This window comes from Serinus canaria, chromosome 3 (genome assembly GCF_022539315.1).
Source record: "Serinus canaria isolate serCan28SL12 chromosome 3, serCan2020, whole genome shotgun sequence".
Classification (NCBI taxonomy): domain Eukaryota; kingdom Metazoa; phylum Chordata; class Aves; order Passeriformes; family Fringillidae; genus Serinus; species Serinus canaria.
Genome location: NC_066316.1, coordinates 33,946,648 through 33,973,383, shown reverse-complemented (window position 1 = coordinate 33,973,383; position 26,736 = coordinate 33,946,648). Strand labels below are relative to the sequence as shown.

General features: G+C 41.8%; 1 protein-coding gene and 1 long non-coding RNA gene across 5 annotated transcripts in view; both read right to left on the bottom strand.

The window, feature by feature from the left end:
* The window catches only part of RMDN2 (regulator of microtubule dynamics 2), a 46,691-nt gene extending 44,537 nt beyond the window's left edge, over positions 1-2,154 (bottom strand). Inside the window, exons 1-2 of one of the 3 annotated variants that reach the window (XM_018915885.3) lie at positions 2,004-2,154; positions 759-1,225 (exon numbers count right to left, since the gene is read on the bottom strand). In XM_018915885.3, coding sequence (XP_018771430.2) covers positions 759-1,213 — 455 coding nt within the window. In that variant the 5' untranslated portion in view covers positions 1,214-1,225; positions 2,004-2,154. Of the gene's footprint in view, positions 1-758; positions 1,226-1,696; positions 1,811-2,003 lie in introns of those variants that run through there. The other 2 variants (XM_018915878.3, XM_018915891.3) reach the window with 2 other exon arrangements.
* Positions 2,155-4,925: 2,771 nt separating this feature from the next.
* LOC108962305 (uncharacterized) overlaps positions 4,926-26,736 on the bottom strand; it is a 63,380-nt gene continuing 41,569 nt past the window's right edge. Inside the window, exons 5-6 of one of the 2 annotated variants that reach the window (XR_007777097.1) lie at positions 6,188-6,438; positions 4,926-5,614 (exon numbers count right to left, since the gene is read on the bottom strand). This is a non-coding gene — a long non-coding RNA (uncharacterized LOC108962305). Of the gene's footprint in view, positions 5,615-6,097; positions 6,439-26,736 lie in introns of those variants that run through there. The other variant, XR_007777098.1, reaches the window with a different exon arrangement.

Below are 26,736 nucleotides of genomic sequence, written 5' to 3'. Positions count from 1 at the left end.
TATACCAAAACAAAGTTGTAATTACAGGAGATTAATGTCAAGACAAAAATATAGTGCCTCTCCTGAACTCCTGGGACACATCATCCCTCGGCGCGTTCCTCAACTCATGAGAATAAAGGACCCCATTAAGTGTAACATGACTACAAGATGTGATCAAAACTAGGAACTTTCTACCTGAGTCAGTACTCTAAATTCCTCATGATCACTTTTTGAGCCACTAAAGAGTGTATACAACAGCTCATATACATAAACATTGCCACTTGTACAGAGGTTCTGCTCAGACGTAGCTTCCATAGCATGCAACGCCTCTAGGCAGAACACGGTAATAACTCATCTGTGAGGCTGATAAAAAACAACTATCAGGAAAAGTACATGAGCATTTGTACAGGTCGAACAAACTCTGTCAAAGACACTTTGCACTAGAAGAACTTTTAAAATTATACCATTATTCTGAACTTTGCCTCTCATTGCAGAGCTATGTAGCAATACTGCATCAGTATTGCCAAACACACTCTTAAAAAAGAATCTGTATTATGCCTGGAATTTAGCCAACTTCAGCCATAGTGCAGACTCAGAGATGGTCACCAAGAGTCTTCTCTGGTCTAAAAACTGTTAATCTGAATGTTTGTAATTATTTTTCCAGAAGTATAACATCTATATCGAACTTTTAAAAAGCTCCTGCTTATAGTTTCATAAAGGTAATGATGCAACTTGCACTGCATGTGTACAGCAGAATATGCAGATTATTATTAACTCACCCTCCTTCACTTTCTGCCTCCTCAGAGCTGGTAGTTTCTCTTGCACTAGGAGCTGTCTCTGCTTTTCTCCGCCTTGTTGCTCTGTGCGATGGGCTAACTCTCTGAACATCACCCTTTCCTTGAAGCTCATTTCGAACAAGCTCTTCAAGTTTTGGAATAGCTTCTTTCAGACATTCCACCTCTCTCTTCAGTTCATCCACACTTAGTAGCAGGCCATTCAATTTTTCTAGTATCTGCAGTTGCCTTCCATGTAAAACCATTACTGCTCCATGCTCATTAGGAGCCTCATTTGGCAAGCCCACAGAATTAATTCTGTTACCTATATTCTGTAACGCACGAATACGCACAGATGCACCAGGCTTTCGGATCTTGCGGTAACAAACCAGCACCAGGCTTAATCCAGCAGTCCCTGCCATTATGCCCAGCATTAGTCCTTTATTTTCGAAGGGAGACATTGCTGCACGCTCCTAGAATCGTGAGACAACAATAAAAGAGTTTAGGGTGTTTCCCAGTGCTCTACGCAATCGACTTGCTCCGCTCTGAAACCACGAAAGGATAAGCCAGGAAGAACTGCAGACACAAAGTTACACTTTTTGCAGATTCTGGAATACGAGGCAGCAAAATCAAGACCAAAGTGGGTTTGGGGGTGTGAGGTGCGCTGGCACGTGGGCAGGAGCGCAGCCTTCACTCTTAACCGTCCCGGCATCGTGGGATTTTTTTGTTTTAATGCGAGAAACTCATATAATCGGATTTTCCGCCACTGCAGAGAGGCGGAAACCCAGCTGTCAGGCCGGAGCGCCGCCCGGAGGGGCGTCACGCCGGTCCCCCAGCCCCACCGCGCCGAGGGCTGCCGGAGCCCCGCACTCCCCTCCTGCCCACCCCGCAGCCGCCCCGGCCCCGGCCTCAGCCGCCCCGGCAGCGCCCCCCCCGGTACGTACGTACGGCCGGGCCGGGCCGGGCCAGGCCAAGCCGGGAGCAGCAGCACGTCCGGCCCAGAGCCGCAGCTCTCCCGCCGCGGCACAGGGGGCGGCGGCGGAGCCGCCCCGGGGCGGTGATACCCGGATCGAGGGGGCCGGGCCTGGGCCGCACCGCCGGCCGGGCCGCCCGGGTGACGCGCGCTGCCCGGTGGAGGAGGGATTCCCGCAGCGCTGGGAATCCCGGCGGGCCGTGCTGCTGCTGCTGCGCGACGCCGGCTGCACCTGCGGAGGACGTGGCTCGAAATACGCCGATCTGGAGCAAGTGTACCTGTTCGTGTGTCTGTCCTCAGTCTAGCGGCCGGTCGATTTCACCCGTTTAACCTTTGCTACTTCTAGGCCACAGAGAAATTGTGTTTCCACTGCATTGGTGGAGACCTGAAGCTGCAAAATCACGGAGAAACCCCGCCCAGTTGCCAGGAGGAGGGCAGTCCCTGCACAAAAGCCTCATTGCAATTTAAGCCATCTAAGGGCCCAAAGCTGATTTTACCAAAGTCCATTATAGATTGCCCAAAGTCTGGAGGAACTTACCATAGTTATAGAATGGTTTGGGGTGGAAGGGAACCTTAAAGGCCATCTAGTTCCAGTCCCCCTGCTGTGGGCAGGAATGCCTTCAACTAGAACAGGTTGCTCAAAGCTTCATCCAGCTTGGCCATAAACACTTGCAAGATCGGGGCATCCACAGCTTCCCTGGGCAATCTGTCCCAGCGCCTCACCGCCCTGACAGTAAAGATTTTTGTACTAGTGTCTAATCTAAACCTATTCTCTTTCAATCTGAACCCTCTTCTCCTTGTCCCATCACTCCATGCTCTTGTAAATGGTATTGCCCCATCTTTCTTCCAAGTTCCCCTCAGGTCTCAGGGCACAATTAGATCACAACAATGCCTTCTCTTTTCCAGGCTGAACAATGCCAGTTCTCTCAGCATTTTTCATAGGAGAGGTGCTCCATCCCTCTGATTAGCCTGGTTTTCCTCATTTGGACTCATTCCAACAGATCAATGTCCTGTGTTGGGAACCCCAGAGCTGGATGCAGCAATGGAGGTGAAAACTCACCAGAGCAGAGCAGAGGGGCAGAACTTGGATTTGTCAGAGTGTGGGAGGTACTGCTCTTGTGCCCCATCTGAGATAACTTTTATTGGTGACTCTCACAAGACTCTCCTTTGCCCTTTCTGACAAAATGATGTGGCTCCTGTTTCTGGCCTTGGATGAAAGAAGGATCACCACAGACAAACTGTTCTGACCATTTGTCTTCCTGAAGGCTTGTGGAGACCCTGTGCACAACATCCTACCAGAATTTACAAACATAAAACTCGTGTTGTTCTGTGTAAGGGCTTAAGGAAACCATCATGGATACCGCTGTGTCTGAACAATAGAAGAACCACTTCAGCAGCTGAAATTGTCCTCAACCATATCAATCAGAAACAAAGGAACACAATTCTTAAAAAACGTACCAATTGCCTTTAAAAAGTGAGCAGACTGCTGTTCAAAACAAAAAAAGTACCTAAAACAGGTACCAAGAACTCAACATTTTTCAGTCTTAGTACAAATTAGCAATTGTAAATCAGTCTAATATCTATTTATAGTCAAAGAATTGAGTTAAAATCAACTACAGCTCTAAAATAATTTTTCATTAAGATCCCGAAGATGAAATTACCCTTATGAGACCAAACTACAATCTGAGACAGAGGTAGAAATTTGTTGAAACGAAGAAGTGAATACTGTTTCAGTATTTTGCAGGTTTCCCAGTTACAATATAATGATAATAAAATGTACAATCTGTTCATATGTTTGTAATTTGAAATTTTTAAACAAAGGATGGAAATCTCTTCAATTTTATGGAAACCTCACTAAACTCAATTATTTTAAAAAATTTCACTATAAGTAAAGGTTTTAAGATACACAATCCCTCAGTGTTTTAAAATGGAACAAGAAAACATAAATCTCCATATGCTGATAGTGTTTCAAATGTTCAGGAATGGTAATATAAATGTGTTGGAAAACCTTTAATTTTTGTTTTCCTTTCTTTTCAGTATATTCTGCCAAAATCTTTCTATAAGCCAATTAAAATAGGAAAGGATTTTTAAAAGAGAATTAATTGAAGGGCAAACATAGCACAGAGCTTAAGCAAAATACTATGAATGCAAAAAGCTAAGTGAGTATTTTTGAAGATTTTCCAAAGCGACTGTCTCAGGCTGCAGGCCTTAGACCAGGAGAACGACCATCTACAGCCGCCTGGATATGTAGCAACTATGAAAATCAGGTCAAATGTCTGGTCTCAAGAAGTTATTGCATATATGTAGAAACTTGCTGGAACACAGCAGCTTCCCAAGCTGGAGAACTAAATATCAGTTCACCTAGATTTGACATAATTCAATTAACCTAAATTTGACATATGTTCAGAAAAACTGAAATAAATGTTTTTAAAGTACTGTTCTTCTGCATATGAATTTTTCCTAGTTTAAAAAAACCTTTGTACCTGAAGTCCTAAGAAACAAGTCCAGACAACCATATGTTATAAAATGGTTAGCCCCAAATATTTTTAGTGTATTTTCAGCCTTTTTTTCCTAAGAACACAAAGTTTATGTCCCCAGGTTGTCCGTGTGTTGTCCCTCTGACAAGCCATACCATGACACTTTCTCCACCCACTAGCTCCTGAACATGGAACTTAATTTCAGCCGATTGTGACAGAATATGTAAAGATCATAGAATTGTAGAATCATAGAGTGGTTTGGGTTGGAAGGCATGCTCATGATCATCAAAGTCCAACTCTCCTGTGATGGGCAGGGACACCTTTCACTAGAACAGGTTGCTCAGGCTGCATCCAACATGGCCTTGAACACTTCCAGGGATGGAGCATCCACAGCTTCCCCGGGCACCCTGTTCCAGTGCCTCACCAGCCTCTGAGTAAAGAATTGCTTCCTAACATCTAATCTAAATCTCTCTTCTTTTGATCTAAACCTACTTGTCCTATCATTATTTGCCCAAGTAAAAATCCACTTTCCCTCTTTTTTGCAGACTCTTTGAAGTATTGAAAGGCCACTCCAGGTAGTTTCAAGAAGGCCAGCACTTTGGAGTGGCAAGACCTTGTAAACATCCTGCCTTCCTCCACCCCCAGCCCCAGGCAGATGCACAGGAATGAACTTAGCACACCAGTGCTGCAACACTGACACACCTGCACAGGGTACCAGCCTTCTTACTGCACTATTTTTGTAAAATTGGGACAGGCAGTTTACTGGTCTTTTGTGAAATTTTGAACTTGGACAACATTTTTGTGTCATAGTGGAAAAGTTAGGACATTATTGAGTGATTGTGTTCAATGGATCAGAGAGCCATTACATATAGTAAGTAATTGATGCATTCTGTTTCCAGACAAGGTAAGCATAATCTACTAGTGGTTCCACTTCTGTATGGAAGGCATTTGTATTTTACAATTTTCAGAATTTTCTTTAGCTGTAATTCTTCTGTCCATTTTCTTTCATGATATGCTTTTCTTTCTGAAATGCCCCTCCCTCCCCCAGCCCCAAGAGATTATCTATTGCTTGTATCAGACACAGAAACCTTTAATGAGCTAGTAGCAGTTCATACTTATTACTTCAGCAGTTGTCATGTAGGTGTAAAGTCAAATATTGTTAATATGTCACCAAACATTGTGAAAGCTTAAATACCTTTGACCAGATTTGCAACCAGCTTGTCAGAAATCCTGTCTGGATATCAGAACAGTCAGAAATCACTGTTCTGTCAAGTTTGGTTAAATTCTTCTGATTTTTTTTTTCTTCTTTTTGTTATAAAAATAAAATTATATCTTACCTCAAAGGGAAGCACTCACTGTCAAACTTTTCAGTATTCTCTGCTGCTTTTGGCCTGAACAGTTGTCCAGTGCCCCTAATGAGAAATTAATCAATTGAAATTAAAAGGAAATGGGTAATAGCACATTGATGTTTTCTGTTTTCTTGAAATAAAGATATACTGCTTAGCACAATTCCCTGGGGAAATGAGGCTGCCTCTGCCTTTATGTCTCCATGCATGCAAATGTAACTGTACCTCTCCCTCCTCCCCAGTATTTTTGAATCTTTGGCCAGTCTCAGTCAAATTCAACAGAGAAACTCATAACAAATTTTGTTTAGTTGATCTTTTAAAGAAGAAATGTCTGAATTAGAGTAATTTCTATGGGGGAGATTGCTTATCCCTTGGTGCAAAACTGAGAGTCCACACAGGAGAAAAGCATTTTGCAAGGACAGGAAAGGCTAAAGCAGAGCTCACATTTTATCAGATGTGAACGAACGGAACTACAAGTTATACCCTGATAGGAAAACTGGTTTGTTAGTTCAGTTGCACTCACAATCATCTGTTTATTTATTTATTGTGTTGATAGGATCCAGTGCTGCAATTTCACCTAAGTACAAATGGTCACTGATGGCATGGCTTTTCAAACAGCAAAAGAAAAAATGTACGTACTGTTCCTGCTTCTTTGTGTCTTCGGGAATCTCAAGGACATTATCAAAATATATTTATACAAACTCTGTTAATTTTTTTTAGGCCAAGGTAGATGATTCAGTTTCCTTGATGTAAGAGATGAGAGTTGGTAGCTCAAAAGAGTTTGCATATGTTGTGTTGACAACAATAGGAAAAAATAAGCAAGGCTACATCTGATGTAATTTCACAGCACTGCCCAATTTCGTCACAAAGAGAAATTGTCCTTGGAGTGCCTGGATAAAAAGAGGAAAAATATATGAACAGTCATAAAAATAAAAATAATATGTGCGTATAAAAATATATTTTACATGTATATATGTATATGTTTCTTGGGAGTTAAAACTCAAAAAGAATCAAAATCTTTATAAAGATGTGTGTGTGTGCATACTGTATTCCACATCACCCACTGTATTTTCTTTTACTGAATGAAAAGTGTCCTTTTTTTCAGCTTCTCTATAAATATGCTATTTCAGAGCATACTGAAGTATTTTAAAGAACTTTACTGTCTCCACCTGCAAATGGCACCATGCCCCTTCCTGAACTCCAGTAAATATTGCCTGATGGCTCTAGGATTTCTACAATTTCACATTTAAAAAATCATCATCCACGTGATGTGGTCTGTTCTTCCATCATTTCTGTCCCTCTTCTGTGTTACCTCTTCTGAGCTTATAAAAAAATTTCCTTTCTGATTTCAAGTTTCCATCTAGGCCACTAAGGCTTTGTGTATATTAGCAAGCGGTGGGGTCTGACAGGAGTGGGTCTCTGGGCCAAACAGCTGGTGCTGATGCCATGACATCTGTGCTGTGCCCTGGGTTAACTTTTGCCAACTCCAGCCTGATCACAGGGGTTTTGTGCCCGTTTGCGGCTGCAGTGCCTCTGCTGAGCTTCTGCAATGGACATTCCCAAAGTGCAACCAGGTGTTCCATGCCTGGTACATGGTGAAGCAAAGCTTGCCAAGCTGGGACAATTGGGAGATTTTCCTGCAAGGTGCACACGTGACCCAACCCAAAGCATTACTGTCTACATACATATTTACACTAGGAGAGTGTGATGTGGGTTCCACAGCCATTCAGGGCAGAGTGAATACAGCAGGGAGTTCAGCTCCCCCTGGCAATTGCTGCGTGCGGGCAAAGGGGCTCCTCCTTCATCGTGGCAGCACTTTTGGACAACGACAATCAGTAAGTGCAGCTAAAAGCACAAGGAAAAGTGGTGACTTAAGGGGAAGCATAAACAAACACCTAACCACTTAAAAGAGTTTTGCTACATACAGTAACAAGATTATTACTGTATGCAATGCACCCACACATACATACTCACACAAATATACTTATGTACGCAGCATTTTAGTTTTGCTGATGGTTTCAAGACACCTGATGGGCTTTTTCATAAGGAGATAGGTGTTAAAGTAAAATGTAAATGTTGATTTTATTCTTTTAATTGATGTCTCCAGCCCATCCTGGTGTTTAAGAAATTTTCCTTGTGATTCTGAGCTGCAGATTCCTAAAGAGCAAATAAAGCAGGTAGGCTTTCTGAATTTTGGTGAGATAGGCTCACAAGTCCTTTGCTCATTCATAGTTACAGTGCTGCTATCTTGTGGGAAAAAAGGCAGCAGCAACTGCAACACTAATAATGGCCTTTTAAATGTTTGCACATTTCTTTCTAATTTAGAAAAACTGTGTTTGTGTGAATAATCCATTATGTTATATGGGGAAACATTATTCAGTGTGGTCCACAATTTTCTCCTGCATTTCAGCAGAAGTAACAAAACCCCTCCCAGGACATTCTGAAATATAAGCAGTACTGCTGTTCCTGAAAACAGTGAAACTGTTTCTTCCATTGCCACTTCTCAAAGACACTATATAAAGCTACTGCATGGCTGTGCAATGTGTAATTTCAAAAATCCATATCTAATGAAAAGATAAAAAAGTATCTCGGGCAACATTACAGTATTTCTGTGAAACAGGCAGATTTTGGCCAGAGTAGTTGTTTTAGCTGGATGTTCATTGGCATGTGCTTTGATAGTCAAACTGAAATACGAGGTATTTTTTTTTTCTGAGAACAACAGAGTACGATTCCAGAGCTAGGAAGAAATTGTATGAACAACTGAAACATGTTTTTATTTGGTTTGTTTGTTTGTTTTCCAGTTTGCAAAAGCACATGGAAATACAGATTTGTATGTCAACAGGCACATAGAACTTTTGACAGACTTCTATTGCATACTGTTATAATCACTTTTCCAAGTTACTAAGCAGCTTTTCAAGATCATCTGTTTGCAGAAAAGAAATATTTTATATTTTACTCAACAGTCTTGTATTGTGAAAGCAGGACTTAAGCAACCAAAACATCTAGAAGAGTCAAATACAGTCCTGCCCTTTCAAAGGGCAAGAAAATAATTTCCAAAAGTATTATGATATATTTAACATATACTAAAATATGGTTTATCTTCCAGTTGTGAAACAATCCTTTTTTTCACTTTCCTGTATTTTAAAAAACTTTTTTTAAAACTTTAAACACTTTTAAAGGAGTCTATAGATCTGTATTTCTCACACAACTACATCTCCTACTGAGCAAGAAGTTTGAAATATGCATAAAATTTAGCACTACACCCTGAACAAATCTGATACTAATCAAGAGTTACTCTGAAGAGCCAACAGCATGTAAGGCATCAAATGATGTAGATAAGGTATCCATTGCACTATTTTGCATCATAACCTGATTGCAAAATACAGAAAGAATGCTGAAAAATGTACTTTTTTTAAACTCACTGCAGCGTTATCCCAAATTAGGGTGCAAATGGAATTTGTAAATGTGCAGTATAGGAAATCTGTTTCATCTCTGGGTACCATCTACTCATTTGTGTAGGGCTGCAAACCAATGTTGAGAAACAACATTTAAAAATTCTTTTGTATTTTTACGGAAAAGAATACCGTATCAGTATCATGGTGCAATTACGCCTCTGGGCCGTGATGTTTGGAACTGCTGTTGCAGGCTTGCAAGGGGGAGCCTGGAGGGCAAGGTGGGGCTGTGCACATCGAGCAACGCCAGGTTAGGGAGCTCAGGGCAAAAGCCAGTCCTGGCTGCCTCCAAGGCCATGCCGGGATCAAGCGGCTCCTTATAACCAGCCTGGTTCCCTCCCAGCAGCAGAGCTTTTGCAGGGCTGGTTTAAGGCACACGTGGCCCACAGGATTTCCCCGAGGCCACAAACCGTCCTGAGGACAGCACCTGCCTCACGGCGACACCGCCCCGCCCTTTGCCACCGTCCCCTCACCACAAAGCGGCAACAGCCGCCTCCTGCCGAGGGCTGGGGTTTGTCCAACCCCAAAGCCGCCTCCTGCCGAGGGCTGGGGTTTGTCCAACCCCAAAGCCGCCTCCTGCCGAGGGCTGGGGTTTGTCCAACCCCAAAGCCGCCTCTTGCCGAGGGCTGGGGTTTGTCCAACCCCAAAGCCGCCTCTTGCCGAGGGCTGGGGTTTGTCCAGCCCCAAAGCCACCTCTTGCCGAGGGGTGCTGCCACCGGAGCTCGGGGCGGGGCAGCCAGGCTCACAGGCGGCGGGGGGAGGCCGGGAGAAGGGGTACCCGTGCCAAAGCACGCACCTGGCACAAAAGCAAGGCAGTCCGTGCTAGGCACGGGCAGGTACAGCCTGCAGACTCGAGCTGTCAGAGGAGCCGGGTTACACAACAGCCTGGCAACGGAGCGTGAGAAGCAGCGTCGCTGCCTGGTTTCGGAGGGGCCGTGAGGGGACGGTTTCCCCCGGGACAGCAGCGGACAGGAGCAACAGGTGCAGTGCGCCATACATGGCGTGCGTGCTTCTGGGGCAGGAGGGCCGCGGAGCCCACCACGTCACCAAGCATGTCCCCACATACCGGAGACGCCCGGCAGCCACACGGGTCACTATCCCTGAGGGATTGCCACCCCGTCCTCCGCCTCTCCCGGGCGCCCTCGGACGCGGCCGCACCCAGCGGCACCACTGGGTGGCGCCCGAGCGCCGCGGCCGCCAGGGGCGGGTCGCTCTCTGGCCTTCGCTCCCTGTCTGTCTCCCAGAGGCCGGCGGCGCCCCTGGATACGGCCCTGGATACGAGGAAGGAAGGAAACGTTCTGAAGCACGCCTATCCCCGGTGTTCCTCACTTCTCCGGGTGCTTCGCGCCTGCACTTGGAGAGATCGGATGGCAGCGGCGTGCCACGGGTTCCTGCTGCCATCCAAAGCAGTACTTTTACATCCTTCCTTGTGCTGAATCCAGCATTCATTAGATAGATAGCTCAGCTCTCTGCCTTGGCTGAGAACACCGCGGTTTTGTTGTCACTGTTCTGCCAGGTTGCTGGGTTGAATCAGCTCAAGGAAAAGCCCGTGGTAAGAAAAAAAGACAGGAGCGTGTGGCTAGGAGCTGAAAGAAAAAAGTGACTGTTTTGGCTCATCTTATGGAAGTGCATCGGTAATTGCAATTGCTGTAAGAGAAAGGGTGCAAGAGATACAAATTAAGAAAGGAAAAACAACACCTTGTATCCTATACCTGTACCAGAGGCAGACTATCAGATTTCAGGACTAGTTAAAAGAGCAGCATAAATTTGTAGTATATGCTCTTGTTTCCAGTGTAGATCTGAATGACAGTTCATTATCATGGTGTGGGTTCTGTGTAAGTTGTCCCTTAATAAGAAAAATTCAGCTCAGAGTAGTGTGTCTTTCGAGCCTGAAAAAACAAACAAAAATCAACCAACCAACCAACCAAAAAAAAAAAAAAAAAACCAAAAAAACAAACCAAAAAACTAAACCAAAACAACCCAAAGAGAAATGGAAGCAGTAGAACAGATACTCAGAAGTAGAATAACCACAAATGTAAAGTAAAGGTAGAAACAAAGAAGGTGGAGAAAGTCTCTGTAAAATTTTGAATGCCAAGAGAGCTTGTTTCTGCAACAGAGATGGTCGTGACCTGGATTCCTACCTCCTGAATTTACATGTGTCACCAGCGTTTTCTCTTAACTTCTAAACCTAGCTATAGGTTTTCTGTAACTTCTCTGGGGAGAAAGGCTCTTTGGAAAGGGAACAACTCTTCAAGTTCAGTGTCAGTAGTTTTCCAACTGCTTCAGGCTGTAGTCTTCAGTCTTGCTCTTTATGTGCCTAGGGTATACTGACCTCTGCCACTTGCAAGGCATCCTTGTCATGGAAATTATTTGAGGCATGTATTGGGTTGCGTTATATGGGAGGCCAGCCCATGTGATACTCATTATCTCTTTGGTAGTGAAAAGGGTGACTTTATTTACAACCTTGGCAAAATGTCCTGCAATCTATTTTGAACTAAAAACAGGAGGATGAGCAGAATATCACGAAGTTGTGGTGACTTCCCTGCTTATCTTGGCTGCCTTCTCCTCTAGAGCTGTACTGAACAGCAGTCTGGTGCAGCAAACAAGCTTGGCCAGTATTTATAAACAAACATGGATTTCTCAATGCATTTTTTCTTATCTGCATCTTTCCTTCCTTTTTCTTTTTTAAAATTCTTTAATTGCTCTGAAGCAATGGCCATCTTTATCTGTGATTGTTCTAAGACCACAATCACTGTTCAACTGTAATGCATAATAAAAATTAGTTCAAACTGAGCTAGAAAACATCATCATTATAGGCATTTTAGTTAACCAGTCAAGTTACTACTTAACTCCTACTTCATTTACTAATATCTACTTCTAAATACAATGAGAAGGTAAAAAACTTAGTGCACTAAGCAGATCTTTTCATCATGTTTCATCATAATTTTCATCATGTTTCACTTTCTAATGTATGGAAAAGGTAGTACATGGAGCGTTATTATTTAAGAAAATAACATAACTGATTTGTTGTATAAGCCAGCCAGTCATAGTTACACTTCTACAATATTACCCATCAGGAGCACTGTCCCAATTTATTTGAAGAGCCCAGCTTCAGTGGTAAGAGTTTTGGACCCTGCAATTTTTGTATACATCAGAGAAACATCATTGTCCGGCTTGGCTATTTCAGACAGACAAGGTAACAAAATGCAAGTTATTTAACAGTCTAATTTGTAGAAAAGCATATCCTTCTTTATGCAAAAAAAAAAAAAAAAAAAAAAAGAAATCCAGAAGAATTCACTTTCCTCTCAAATTCAAAGAATATTGACCAGGACTAGGAGTCTAATAAGAAGCAGAACTTTTTATCAGAGGACTACAGTGTTGTACAAAAGCCTTTGAAGTCCCTGGCAAGGCATATGCAGCGTTCTGGCGGTCACACTAGAATGAATATGCATACGTAATTCTGGAGGGAACATCTGACATTTCGGAAGTGCATTCGTGCTTGGATTGTGGCAGCCAGGACTGCAGACCTGCTGTCATGCCAGGGCTCCCAAGGCCCTACACCTTCCCTGTATGAGGCCCTCTGGGCCATTTTGGCTTCCTCATTTGGAGCAGCAGTAGCAGCACACAGCAGACTGGCTGGAAATTTCTGACAACAAATTTCTCCACTGGGAAAAAAAATAACCCAAAGTGTAATTGACAGGTTTCTGAGTAGCACATTGGCTGTGAGAGGAGCCAGGCAGGATCCCAAGCTGCCTGCTTCCCCTGCAGGCTTACTTGGCTTTCTCTATCAGCAGCTCACATGCTTTCTGCGATTCTTGACAGCTCAACAGGGAAAGTGAGACACCCTGTGAACCTGAGAGGTGGGAGTATGTTCAAGGTTCCATTGCTGTTGATTGCTCTTGAGCTAGACATGACTACTGGGGATATTTCTCCTCAGAGACACCTTTGGCTTGCAGGCAGTTGCTATTAAGCACTCGAAATTGGCCCATGCAAAGCAGAACTCAGTTTACCTCTAGTGGAAAACGTCCAGGCGATGGTGAAGAGAAAGAGAGCAGGTTCTGCCGGAGGGTTAAATCCAGAGTTTATTCCAAGGTATTACAGTTCCGAATCTCAGTACATTGCTACTTTGGATGGGTAGTCTTTTCTAGAAATGTGGGAGACAAATTCCGGTTCTCCAAGGCTCTTTGCTCCAATGAAGCAGAGAGCAGTCCGTCTCCTGTTCCAGAGCATGTCAGGCAATGCCAACAGCCAAAAGACTATCCATCCTTCTCCAACTCAGAAGAAGCAGCAGGGATAAGGTACTATAAGGAAATAAAGGCATCCTCTCTTCCTTTTCTGAGATGCACTGGCAGAAGAGACCCATCGACTTTTAATCATTCCATCAGCTACATGGGACTACTGTGCTTCTCCACTCCTGGCACATAACATTTTCCCTTGGGATATAGTTAAGGACATTTAACCTCCACCAGGGAGTGAGAGGGAGAAACAAGAGAGTGATTCATAGTTCCAAATTACTGTTCTCAGGCTGAGAAAGGCATTAGTGCATTCTGGCTGCTAGCTCAGCTATCCTTGCATCCTGTTTGAAACTCTTCTTTAAAACTGCCAGGCATCTACAGGTTATTTCAGCAAGCAGTGAAATATAGCACGTATATTTCCTTTACCATAAATACAACACAACAGATTAGCCAGACAACACAGAGGGATTCTGCTTCTCTTCAGCAGGGGTTTGAAACTGCTCTACAGGAAATTTAACTTAAGCACAGGAACACCCATTCTCACGTAGCCTTCAGAACAGCTCAAACCCCAAAGTCTTTATTCAGGCCCTGATTAAACAAACTAAACAAGCATAAATCAAACTAACATCATGGCTTTGCTGAATTCATATCCCAAGTCTTGCTCAAGTAAACTATTCAGGGAAGTAAAAACTGGGCTTTAACTTTTGATTTGCTATTTCAAATTAAATTCCTTACACCTGTAAATGAAGCATATGACCATTTTTTCTTCTCTTAACTTTGTCTTCATTTATTCACAGTCATCTGTAATTTATTTTCCCAGTTAGAGATATTTGTTGGAGAAATTAGAGCAGTACAGCCTTGTAAGATATCTGATCAAGAAGTGGAATTAAACTTGCCACAACTAAGCAATTTGACAGAAAATAGTGAAAACTGCATAAATCTGTCACTGGTTCAATTTTATTTTGTGAGAAGATAGGTGAATATTTTTTTAGATATGGCTTCTGTACACAGCAACAAAAGGTCATACTTGTATTTTCTTCTTTATAAGCAAGTCCAAGCTTCTGGCTAAAGTCCAGCAGACATTTTTCTTTGTCCATTAAGGCAATCTCCTACACAGTTTACCAGGGGAGGATGAAATTCCTCAAGCTGTGTTATAAACATTCATCAATGAAATGATGTTCCTAGTAACAAGAACAGCAGACAAAATTTAAGACAGTGCTACACTGAGTGTGCTTTACAGATGGAGACTATAGAATCGGGAGAGAACCAGCAAAGCCAAAATACCAAGTAAGCCACTGTGAAAAGATTAAACAAGACAATTTTCCCTCACAGAGAGTTTTGAGGCTCAGGGAAAGTAGGAAAACCTGGTTCTGTCACTCCAAATATAAGACAAAGGAATATTTAGATGCCAAAGGAAATAGTCTGAGAAACTTGCTCTGTTGAAAAGCCTTGATCCTTCCCTGTAGCAGTACTTTACAGAGACAACCTACAAGTAACTTAAAGCTGCACAGCCTGTAATTTCTTCTGGATGAACTTTTTGAGAATTCTGTGAAATGTTCCTATTGTTCCTTTGTCTTTGTATTGCTCAAGTTCATTCCTGTTGAATAAAATCTCTAGAGATGACAGCTGAAACGAGGGTTCTGTTCAGACCATGACACGCAATGGGCAGCATTGATTTTAACTTGGTCGTTCAGCATGGGACAGAAAACAGGCAGTGTTGACAGCAGTGCCTGCAAGCTGCTGCTCAGGGAGACTTTTTATCAGTTCACCTTCCTGTCTTACTTTTAAGCTGCAATTTACCCCCTCCTCTGTGGGCCTCCCTAATTAGTGCAGAGGATTTGTTAGTGTATAGCCCTAATAAATCGTAATCACCTTCAATATAGCGCTTCCCCGGGCTCTGACCTTTTGCTCTCTGACCATGTTCATGCCAAGTTCTGGGTGGGAGGATTGGGCAAGGATTTCCTATGTACTGCCATCACCAGCAACAGGGAACCCAGACTTCCCTTCCTCATTTAGGCCTGTGCTAAAGGCTACTGCCATTAATGAATTATTTCCTTTATGAAAGCATTTCACAAAATTAGATAAGGATAAAGCCAGAAAGTGACCTAAACAAATTACTGCAGAACATCTAAAGCATTTTAAAAGAAAATGAAAACTTCTCAGGGTCTTATATTTTGTGACAAAACCTATCCAACTCCATGAAAGGTATATTGTTTCAGAAAAATAATAATTTATAGGAGACTCTGGAAAGGTTTCTTAAAATGCTCATGGCAAGAGGTTGATGAGGTGGGATTTTCTGGATATACTGTGAGAATATCAATACCAGCCTTTCTGCTGCTGCAGACTGTAACTGGCTTTCAAAGAGTTACATTTTTTGCAGCATTGCTCGCAGGTTTCTGGTGTGTGAGTCTAGTGAATCTGGGAGCCCCATCGGTCTGTAACTTATGCAGAAGGCTGCACTGAGTCCTGGCAAGTGCAGACCTCTGGAATTTATCAGTGCAAGAGAAGGAAACATGCCAAGCCATCTACCTGAACTGCTACTCCCTCAACACATTCCTCCGTGGTGTTTCTTGGCTGGCTGCTTGATCCCTCGGCTCTAGGACTGAAAAAACCCAAGTGCTTGAAGTTATATTTCTCACAGTCCTTTACATAATGTATGTAGCAAAAATAGAATACTATGAAAGTTCCATTTTCCAAAACAAAAAATCCTGAGAACTAATTGTCTTTTCCTAAAATCATTATTTATTTTTAGTTAATAATCTAGAGTAGCAGATGGATGCTCATGAATTAAGATTCAAATATATGAAAATCAGAAGCAGATTGTTAGATACTTAGGTTTCCAATTTTGTTTTGAGTAAGATATTGCAAAATTAAAACTTTGAATAGGTTGACTTTTAAAACATTCATAATTAGAGAAAGGTTTTTAGACTAATACTAAAAATTGAAGCCTACAAATTTATCCTGGTCTGTCATAACCACATATAATTCTTTCTTCATTGTGTATGATTTGGTCAAAATCCCATCAACTGCATCCCCTTCTCTCCTCTCCAGGGGATGTCTATTTATATGGCTGTTTAAAGCAGATACACAACTGGTGTGGAATTGAGGTACTACAGAAAAAGAGAAGCCTCGCACAGGAAAAGATCCAACATACAGGTAGGAAAGTATTATAGAGCTTACTTAATTTGTGTTTCCATATTTTACATATGTAGATTACTACAATCTTTGTACAGAGAGTAGAGAGGTTTCTGTGTTTGTCACAAGAAAACAGTGTGGATTAGATGGAAATGAAAGTCATTCATGTCAGCCAATAGGAAAAAGCAGGGCAGAATTCCTGGAAATGATGAAACTAACAGTTTTGTAAATTGTGGAGTATTTCAGATTCAAAGTGTATGGAATTGTTGCATATTTGTAATTCTTTTGGTGACTGTCACAAACATGGAAGGTTGTTTCCAACAGGAGTAGTGTTTAGCATGAATATTTCTTAACTGTATGGTAGCTACATAGTGAACAGCACGTTTCAGCAGGGTAGCAGTCTCAGCACAGTGGTTGTGTGCACAACATGCTGCTGCACCTATTCCACACACCATACAAGCACCACTCAGCAAGGAGAGACAGGAATTTAGAAGTAGTTTTGCCCTAGGTATTTGTGGGCTCTTTCTGTTTGTGTTGATGAGACAAACTAAAGCAAGGATTCCTATTACTCTTCAATCAGTGATTGCCACTGGTAGCTTCTGCTACACCACAGACTTACATCAAGATAGTCTCACGTATATAAAATTGAAGTTCTTCGTTGTTCTTTTCCATAAAGTAGATAGTCCTTCCAAATGTCCTGTGTCCAAATGACCGTAATATGACATAACATTTGAGTCACAGTTCCCTATTTCATGGTGCTATTGGATGTCACAGAGTCCTTAGATTCATGTCCAACTGAAAAGGGTCCTTTCAGTGCCTTCAGCAAGCCTTGGATCTGACCTTGGCTTGCTTAGCACATTTTTTGGGAAGTCATTTACTCTCCTAGACTTTATCCTCTCTTCATTCTGGAAAGCTTATTAATTTATAGGTCCTTAGGATCTCAACTATTGTCTTAGTTAGATTTTGGAGATTTTGTTTGTTTGTTTTAGATCTTGGCGTTGGAATATGAGTTGTTCATAGACTAAGATGACCCTCATGTTTATAGGCCTCTGGAGAAAAGAGAATCACAAGTCTTTAATAAAATCTAATCAGCATTTTAAATAACTCACAGATATGAGAGTTTAACAAAACAGAGAAAATACCCTGGTGTCCCACCCCACAGGGTCTTATCATGGTCAGCTTGGCTCCTGTACTACAAAAACATCCTCAGTTCTTCAAATATGCAAATAAACTTCCCCTGAGAGGCAGACTTCAGCAAATAAAGCTCTCCCATCATGCTACCTGATCAACATTTTCTTGATAGACTTCAGATGAAAGAGTCAAAAATTTCTCCACCGACCTAACAGGCTGCCAGAGGAGCTTAAACTGCTGCAAGTATGGGAAAGCAGAGCAGTTTAAACCAGAAAAATAGGATTTGAGGCAAGGTGATGTCACAGCCCAGTATCCAACAGGAAAACATTCAAACTCTGGAATCCTTCTAGCAGCCAAGCAGTTCTGTGCTAACATGGATGTCACAGGGGAGTTTTTTAACAGACTTGCTATACTGAGCCAAACTGAGGTCTTCAGAGAGTTAAGGGAGAAGTGGAATATGCACATCTGGGAAACAAACCAAACCTGCTCTGATACTTTAATTGCACAAGGCTTTCATTTGCTATCACCTATAAAGGAGCTTGTACAGTGTTTTAATTATTTGTAAAAGTTCACACTGATTCTCCAGACAATTGAATTATACATGGACATCTACAGAATAAAAGGCTTTATTGATGGATATCAGATGATAACATCAATAGCCAGAATGAAAAAAGAAAAAAATATTGGGTCCCTATAGTACCATATTCTTTTTCTTTGAATAAAAGTAAGCTAGAGAAAATAGTATGTTACTAGCCCCTCTTTCTGAGTTGGTAAAAAGGTGATTGAATACATCCAGAGTGTAATGATGTTCAGATGGGATACTGGGAAACAGAACTGGTCAGGAATGAGCAATTAGTGTGAAGGAAGGAAACATAAAAATGAGGTTAGAAACATAGAGAACATTTTAAAAACCGCATTTGTTTTCTCTTAAAAAATAATCTTGCAAAAAAGATATTTTTTTGGAATCGCCTAATAAAGCAATAGTTCAGTCTAAGAACAGCAGAGATTAAATTTCCAACAAAGGTGTAATAGCAAATGCATAACTGCTATTAGATGCTAAAAATAAAAATACTTTACAATAACAGTAAACTAATTAATGCTTTATGGGAAGGAGAACTCTGGGGACCCTCTCAAGACTCAGAGAACTTCTGAGGTAGAACTATGCTGTGCCCAGCAATCTCTTCTTTCCTCTCATATGCTGTGCTGGCCATGACACCAGTGCCATTCTGCCATCACTTTTTGTTCATAAATAATCAAAAACTATTTTAAAATAGTATTAATTTCTCCTTTGGTTTAAAACTGCAGAAATGTTTAGAACTGCAGATATGTTTGCTACTTGTCTCCAGAGAAGGTGATTTGAGGAATTAGTGAGCATATGGCCTATGGCATTTGGCTTTCAAATGTAAATCCTTTCACTCAGTCTTTGAATGTCCTCATCAACCTAAGTCTTTATCTAATTCTATGAAAATTTCTAATTCTAAATAAAATCCAAGGGATGTCTGTACAACTTATTAATGGTCATTACATTTACAAAGATGCTGAATTATGGAACCTCAGGATGTGTGTTGTTCTACGTGGGTTAGTAGGGTCTGTACTCTGCATCCCTAGACCTGATGAATCTGGGTGTACCCAAACCAAAGCACTGCACCATCGTGGGCTCTCTGACTTTAGCCTAAGGCTGACTTAGTACTCAGGTCTGGACCACAGCCCAGGCAGGCAGCACTTGCCTGGAAACCCAGACTATCTGAGTCAGTTCCAGCCACCAGGCAAATCTGGGTCCCTCATACATCATGCAAAAATGCTCAGTTAGCAGAATTTAGAGGTAGCTTATTTAGGTGGCGATTTTTAGCAGAATTCTTTCTAACTTGCTGCTTTGCAGGGGGGGAGGGTCTGGTGTTGACAGATGGAAAATAATCCAACAAATTCAGAACAAAAAAATATAATGCATGGTTTCTTCTAGTGCTGGCTTTTACAAACCAGAGCCAAAGACTGCCACAGTGATGAGAAATATGGGTCAGGAAAATACATCTAGAGTTGGATATTTGAGGGGTAGCTGGAGTCTGAATGTGCTCCATGTTACTGTGTAAGCACTGGGAGAGCTCATGCTCAATGGAGGGCAGTGGCAGAGCTCCATAAATCTGTCTCCAAAGGTTGTGCTGGGATACAGCTGCCTGGGCTTGTGGCAAGGTCTTCCTTGCAGAAATCACAAAGACTTGTAGCAGTCTAGGTTTTTTTACTAACAGCACAATTTCTCTTTCAGTAATGCAGAAAAATTTCAGTTTCCTACTCTGTATTTAGCAAACCATGGGAGGATCAGGCCCCAGATGGGCTGAGGCATCCACCTACCACTTCAGCTACCTGAATTCAGCCCTCAAATCTCCAAGTGGCTTTTCCAACATACCTGCCTAGGAAGGCAATGGAGCTGTCTGACTGCCAAATTACTGCCTCTCAGCATGTCATAACTACTGAAGTGTGGCTATATCTGTGCTATTACCTGTTTAAGCCCTTCTTAAACAAGCTTTTGGCAGATCTACATTGCCTGCAGGTCTGCTTCTCTAGGCATTTTCTGTTCATGCTCTCACAGGGTCTGACACACAGTGTTCCTGGCAGAGGTGTTTCCTCATGATTCATCTAACAAGTGAAACCTGTGGAAAACACGAGAATCTGCCCCCACCTTTCCCAAAAGGGACATTCAGTAGATGTAGAAGAAATATTAACACTACTCTCTTCTCATGAAAAGAGTCTGACGTGGTTTTAGGACCTCTGATGAGGATAAGGCCCATATTGATGGATATTGAGAGGTAAATGCATGCACCCAACAGAGTTAAGCCTCACCTGTCCCAGAGTCTTACTCTGTCTTCCACAGAGACAGAGCACATTTCACTGGCTTCACAGTCAGCATTTCAGCTTCCAGAAGACCCAAGGACTCCATACACAGTGTCTGACAAGGTGTCCATGTACTTAATGGCAGCAGTGTATTCCCTCTGCTGTTAGTGCAGGACATGAGAGAAAATGTGGTCAGGGAGAGCTGGGTGCACACAAAGCACCACCTCTAACAGCTTGAGTTAGAAATCTGAAATGCATGCTTTGCAAGAGACTGGTTTCCTTCCTGAAACAGTGGCATTAAGACCTCCTTAGCAAAGGATTGTGTTTAATGTAGATACATTGCTCAGGCTGTGGTGCATACACCATAATAAGGCAATGCAGCCTTTTGTGTGTACATGTGTGTGACAGTACCCTCAGTGCACAGCGCCTTAAAAAAGGCCTGTAATAATTCCTTTAACCCAGGTGAAGTTATAAAAGTGTTAATAGAAAATTTCCCCGCATGTTTTTTTCCCAGGCAGCAACAGAGATAGCATTTCACATATTTTCTCTTGAAAAAAAAATTCCTTTTCTCCAAATCGAAATCAGGAATTTCTTTTCCCTTCCTTTATCTTCTGTAGGAACAGACTTATGCAAAGAAGTTTGTGAAATATTTGGATTTTGAAGGCTGGTTCAAGCCCATTATGGGGCCTCTTGAGAGGAGTTTCTCATCAGCATCTCATAAAAATCTTGTCAAGTTTTGGTTTGTGGGTGAGTTTCCTGTCTCAGCTGAGTTTGTCTCTTTCCCCTTCTCCATTCTGGGTTTCTAGTATATTACCTAAAAAGATGCTGTTTGCTTTACTTTTTTAACTAGTGCATCATGTGTGACATGAGTGTGCACAGCACTCAGCAGTAAACTGCAAATTAGGTGCTCTCAGGTACTTGTTTGTGCAAATACTGAGGGCATTAACACTTGGAGGATATTTTTCACACTGAAGACAGATGCATGTTTCTGGAAAGATTGGCCATTAATCTTTTCCAGACTACTGATAATAGTTTAACCTATGTTTACTAAGCCACTGTCCCACAAACTACTTGTAGGTTAGTACATGTACTGTCCATACAGTTTTAGGGCTATCTGGATGGAAGAACCCTGGCCTTGCCTATGGTTGTTATATGACTTGATGTGCTTGTGATGTTGAGTTAACCTTCAAAAAACTGGACTAAAATCTTGGAACTTGTTTTCATTACAGCCCTCACCTGGACTGACATCACAGTCACACGTAATAAACAAGAGCCTCACCTACTAAACCCTTTCAGGCTTTACATTTTAATGAAGTTTTGAGTTTATGCACTACTTTTGGTGAAAATCTACTTAGAAAAAATTACACCTTAAGTGCCTTTATGTTTGTGGGTTTCCCCTTCCCTTGACCGTATTTTATTTTGTTCTGTTTTCTTTACTAATTTTGCCAAAACTAACTTACCCAGACTTTGGTTTGCTTTACTCCCAGGTTTCTCCTTCTAATGTGATTTTTAAGGGTTTTTAAATTTGGACTCAAGAATAAATGTCTCAAGTTTTCAGAGCCAGAGTAATTTGCTTTAGTGAGATGGTGTATTGCACCTGTATCAGCTTAGTGGCACAAAACATCTGTCAGGAATTTTTCATTAGAGTTTTTTAATTTTATTTTCATTCAGACAGCAGAATGAGAGCCTAGCCAAGAACTTAAAAGACCAATTATGCTTTAAATAGTTTTTCTAATAATACTGAGAAGAAATGGACTGCATAAATGACTTGCTTGCTGTGCACTTGGCCAGTGTGAGTGCTCAACCATTATTACCAAAATCCTTCATACTTGTGATCAACAAAAAAATTGAGTGTCAGAAGTTTTCTCTGAATCAGGCATGGGTTCAAACTATGACTTGAAGAAAAATGTGGCACTTTAGTAAAGCTGTAGATCTGGCTCATCTGTCTGGGAATCATAATTTACTAGCATTTTAAATCACAGACATATTTGGTGATACATGCTGATATCCTTATATGCTCTGAAGATGAACCTTGTGCAGTATTTTGGATGCTCAGAGTCAGAGATGTCCTGCTTACCACACTTGGTATTTCTGTTCATGACCTAAGCATGGTTTCATGTAGGCAAAACTTGTGGTTTCTCCTGTTGCTGCCATTTTAGCAGGGATGAGTCCCTTTAATACACTAATTAAGTGAAATCAGTTTAATTACATTTTATTTGCCCAGTCTGACTGAGCCCTTTGCCTAATCAAATGATTTGACATGTAGGCAGGGCTGTCCATTCTGAATCTCTTATTTCTCCCTACATGCCTCTCTGCCAAATCTTTTACTTCTATTGGAAAGGCAAAACCAGACAACAGAGACTGCAATGGTGAGAAAAACTAATGAAGAGGGTCTGCATTTGACAACTTAAATGAGCTGACGGCAGTGAACACCTAAATTACCTTCTGATGCCAGTTAAAGGCATGTCTGAAGCTGGGGCATTTGCAGGGAAGATGCAGATCTATAAATTGCTCACAGCCAGTCAGACTCAGGCTTCTGGCACAGCAGTGAAGCAATTCATTCATCCTGACCATGAGCAAAGCAAGCACACGTGTCTCCCTGATGGAGTAATCTAGCTATAGGCACAGCTTGCTGCTAAAGCTGCAAATACCTTGGTCTCTGATGGAGTGCTATCTCACTCCTACCTTTAAGCTGCCCCATGGGAAGGTCATGAATGTTGTGTGTGTCAGCCCTGGTTAGTCTCTTTTCTCCAGACCTCCAAGGTGCTGTTTTCTGGCACAGGAACCCAAAACAGACCAGGGAAATGGACATGCTTCAGCCTATCCTTCTGCCATCCTTATGTTGGGGAGTACTTTCCAAAGAGCTGCTGGAGGAGTATCTAAGTAATTATGTCGTGATTGGTAGGCATTGGATGATCAGCTGAAGCCAATTGGGAGGAAAAGTGAGAGAAGCAGGTGATGACCAGAGCTGAGTGAGAAATCACTCATGCCAGACCCATGCTTGTTCCCAAGCAGCTTAGCATCCATTTGGGCAGGACACAACCCTGTATTCATTCAGGAGAGGTAATAAGACTGAGGCACACAGTAGGAGCCAGCCATATCTCCACAGCCACTGTGCCAGCGTGTAAAACCGTCTCCAAACAGCCTGCTGAGACTCCACCTGCTCTTCTTTTCTCTCATTCCAGAACCCAGGATTTGCCTCACCTACTGCCTCCTGGTTCAGCCATCTGTGATATCTGCTGGGGGATAGCTCAGAGTTCTCCTTCAGCTGCGTAGCCCCTCTCAGATGTCAGCTGTCCAGTCCCTATACCTCCAGAGCACTGTTCAGCAGCACCTCCTTGCTTTTTGGGTATCTTCAGAAGCAAGGCAGCCAGAGGTGCTCTGCAAAATGTTCCCCTTCTTGTCTTTCACTGTGAATTGACAATCATTTATCTTCAGCCTGTCATTATTGTGATGGGTTTTTATTTAATTTCACACCATCACAAAGTAGATAACACTGTGAGGGGACCTCTCACCATCATCAAGGCCAAGCCCCCCACTGCCTCTTTGCTCAGAGCAGGGTCAGCTAAAGTAGGTTGCTCAGTCACCTTCTGAATGCCACCACAGGTGGAGACTCCACAACCACTCTGAAAAACTTGTGCCAATGTATGATCACCCCTACAGCAATATTTTTTTTTCTTATGTTTAAATGGAATTTCTTATATTTTAGTGTCTACCCATTGCTTCTTGTCTTCTCAGTGGGTACCACCACAGTGACTGCTTGTGGCCCAAGTACCTTAGGATCCCCTTTTCCTTTTTTGGAATTTCCTAAATTTCTTGTTGTCTGATTTCTTCAGCATGTCAAAGTCCCCCAGAATGATACCAAAACTGTCTGGTGCATCAACCACTCCTGCTGGTATTGTACAAACTTGCTGATGATGCAGTCTCTTCGTTATCTAGATCTTTAATAAAAACAGTCATGTGTTTCAAATGCTGATAGCTTTTATCCACTGGAAGCTCATTTTCTCCTTTGAGCTTTCTATTTATGAATATCCTACTTGCAGAAAGTAAATCCAAATGGTTCTTCACTATTCACCTGTGTGTTTTAGGTGGAACATAAACCCATGGAATTAAGTGAATCATATACCAATTCAATTTGTAACAGAATATTTCCAAGAAAGTAGCCTTGTTTTCAGAATGAACCTCATGGAAAAACATCCACAGGAACACTTGGACTTATTTTTGACTAAAGTTTCTCCACAGAAACAGTCTGTTTTCTAAAGAGGTTTTTGTGGCTAAAGCACAGAACAAACATATGAAAAAAGAACAGAGAATACATTAAAGGATACTCCCTAGCCCTGCAGTAAAACAGAAATGCTGAAAATAGGATGTTCCTGCACAAAGAAATGCATGTTTATGGGTATATACATGTGTATATATATATCTATATCCAAATATATATATAAAATGTATGTATAAACAGTTAAAAAAATTTTATATTTTCACATTCCACCCAGCATGAACACAGCCTACCTCTGGTGACTGCTGAGTATTGAAGGTTCTCATGCTAAATAGCTTCATTCTGTTGATGCAAATTTGTGCTAAAGACAAGGGACACATCTGAGGTGAGGTAGTTACAGTTTCATATGCAGATGCAAATACTCTTTTAAAACTTCCAGGGTAAGAGGTAGAATAGCAACTAGAGTTTGCATCAAAAGCTCCCATCCTATTTCCTAGCAGGAAACAAGGCCCAAAATGTCTCTGAGAATGTTGGTTTTCATTTCTGTCCTGCCTCAAGTGCCTCTGTTTTGTCCTGTGTTTTGTCATACTTGTTACTGTTCCCATTCCTGAGTGAGAATTGGGCAAAACATAACTCTTGTTTGTTCCTTTTTCATGTTCCCAGGCTGTGTTCCTGTTTGATTAGTGGTGTTTCCTTTTTCCTGTCCTTTGTTTATTACTATAACACATTTCCTGTTTATTGGTTTATAGTAACCAGACAAAAATAATGTTGTTTAGAGCTCTGTCTTGGAAGTGCTGGAGGTTCAATGACACATCCTATTTGAGTCTTACATGCATTTCCAATATCTCAGCTTCCTCCTCTTCTCCATTTCTCCCCACGCTTCCCAGTTCTGCTCCCTTTGTCATCACACACCCCATCTTTGCTTTTCACTCACCTCATAACCCTTCACTCACCCCATAACCCTTCACTCACCCCATCTTCTTATTTCTGGCAGGAGAAACCGAAGTATTTGGCAAGAAGGAGGGAAAGAACCACAAAAATGAGCCATGGTGCAACCAGTGTAAACATAAGCTCACAGTGGCATTGGTAAGAGAAGCAAGGTTGGACACTGTGTTCCAGTGGCAGAACATGTGCAGGAAAAGCCAAACAACTTGTTGAAACTGAGAAACTGAGACCATTTCTGGCCATCCACCAAAAGTTGGATTAAAAATTCTAGTTCTAAGTAAACCAGAAGTATTGACTTTGCTTCCTTCTGGTTTGAGGTCATTTAAGGTTTGCAGTTTCAATATCTTGTCATCATATTGAAGACTTGCTTTTAAGTTACTCTTTTCTTCTTTAACAAAAGCTCACATTCACAGGAATCAACCTAACAGCATCTGGAGCTTTAAAATAGCAGAACAATACAGGTGTTGCCCCAAATACTAGAGGAGCCAAAAAGCAGAGTGCCAAGCCTGCCTTTAGCACAGTGGAACGCCACTGTTGATTCTGTGCCTGAAATTGCCATAAAATTGCTAAAAGTTTTGGAAGCACGTCTTGGTTTCTTCAAATATCAGGTTCCTCATTTGCAGAGTCCCAGAGGGCTGCCTCCACTATACCCTGCTGCTCCTCTTTCACTCTAGGCTTCAACCTGGCAGCAGAGTCCTATCTGGTCTGGAGATTGTAATGAAGGATTTTGGAGGTTAGAATTGGAGAGTAGCATAATGCCTAGCAATAAACCTGGCATTTCATTGCAAGAAATGAGACCTTATAACCTGAAGGCTTAGTTTGTAAAGTGATGTCAGGAGCATGATTTTCGTTTTTATTGGCTGTAAAAATAGCTTTCCTTCTTGCTAACCCCTTACAGTCTGTATAAACAAACCTATAAGCAGTTTAGAGCATATAGAATGAATTATGTCTGTCCAAAAGGTGAAGAAGATGCCCTAAAGACAGAATTTAGATCAGATGAGACAAGGAAGGATCTTATTCTGTGGGAGATTTTGTTATTCAAATATTCAAGGAAACACGTCAAAGGGCTTGGGGAAGCTAACTGCTTGGAACCAAAGCATACTGCAGGTCTTTTTGGGGTGTAAGTCACACCAGAGTGCCAAAAAATATTTCTTAATTAATAACTTGGCTCCAGCATATGGAGTTTTACAGTAACAAAAACCAGCTGCAGCATGGAATGTCATGTAATGATTCTTCCAACTAAGG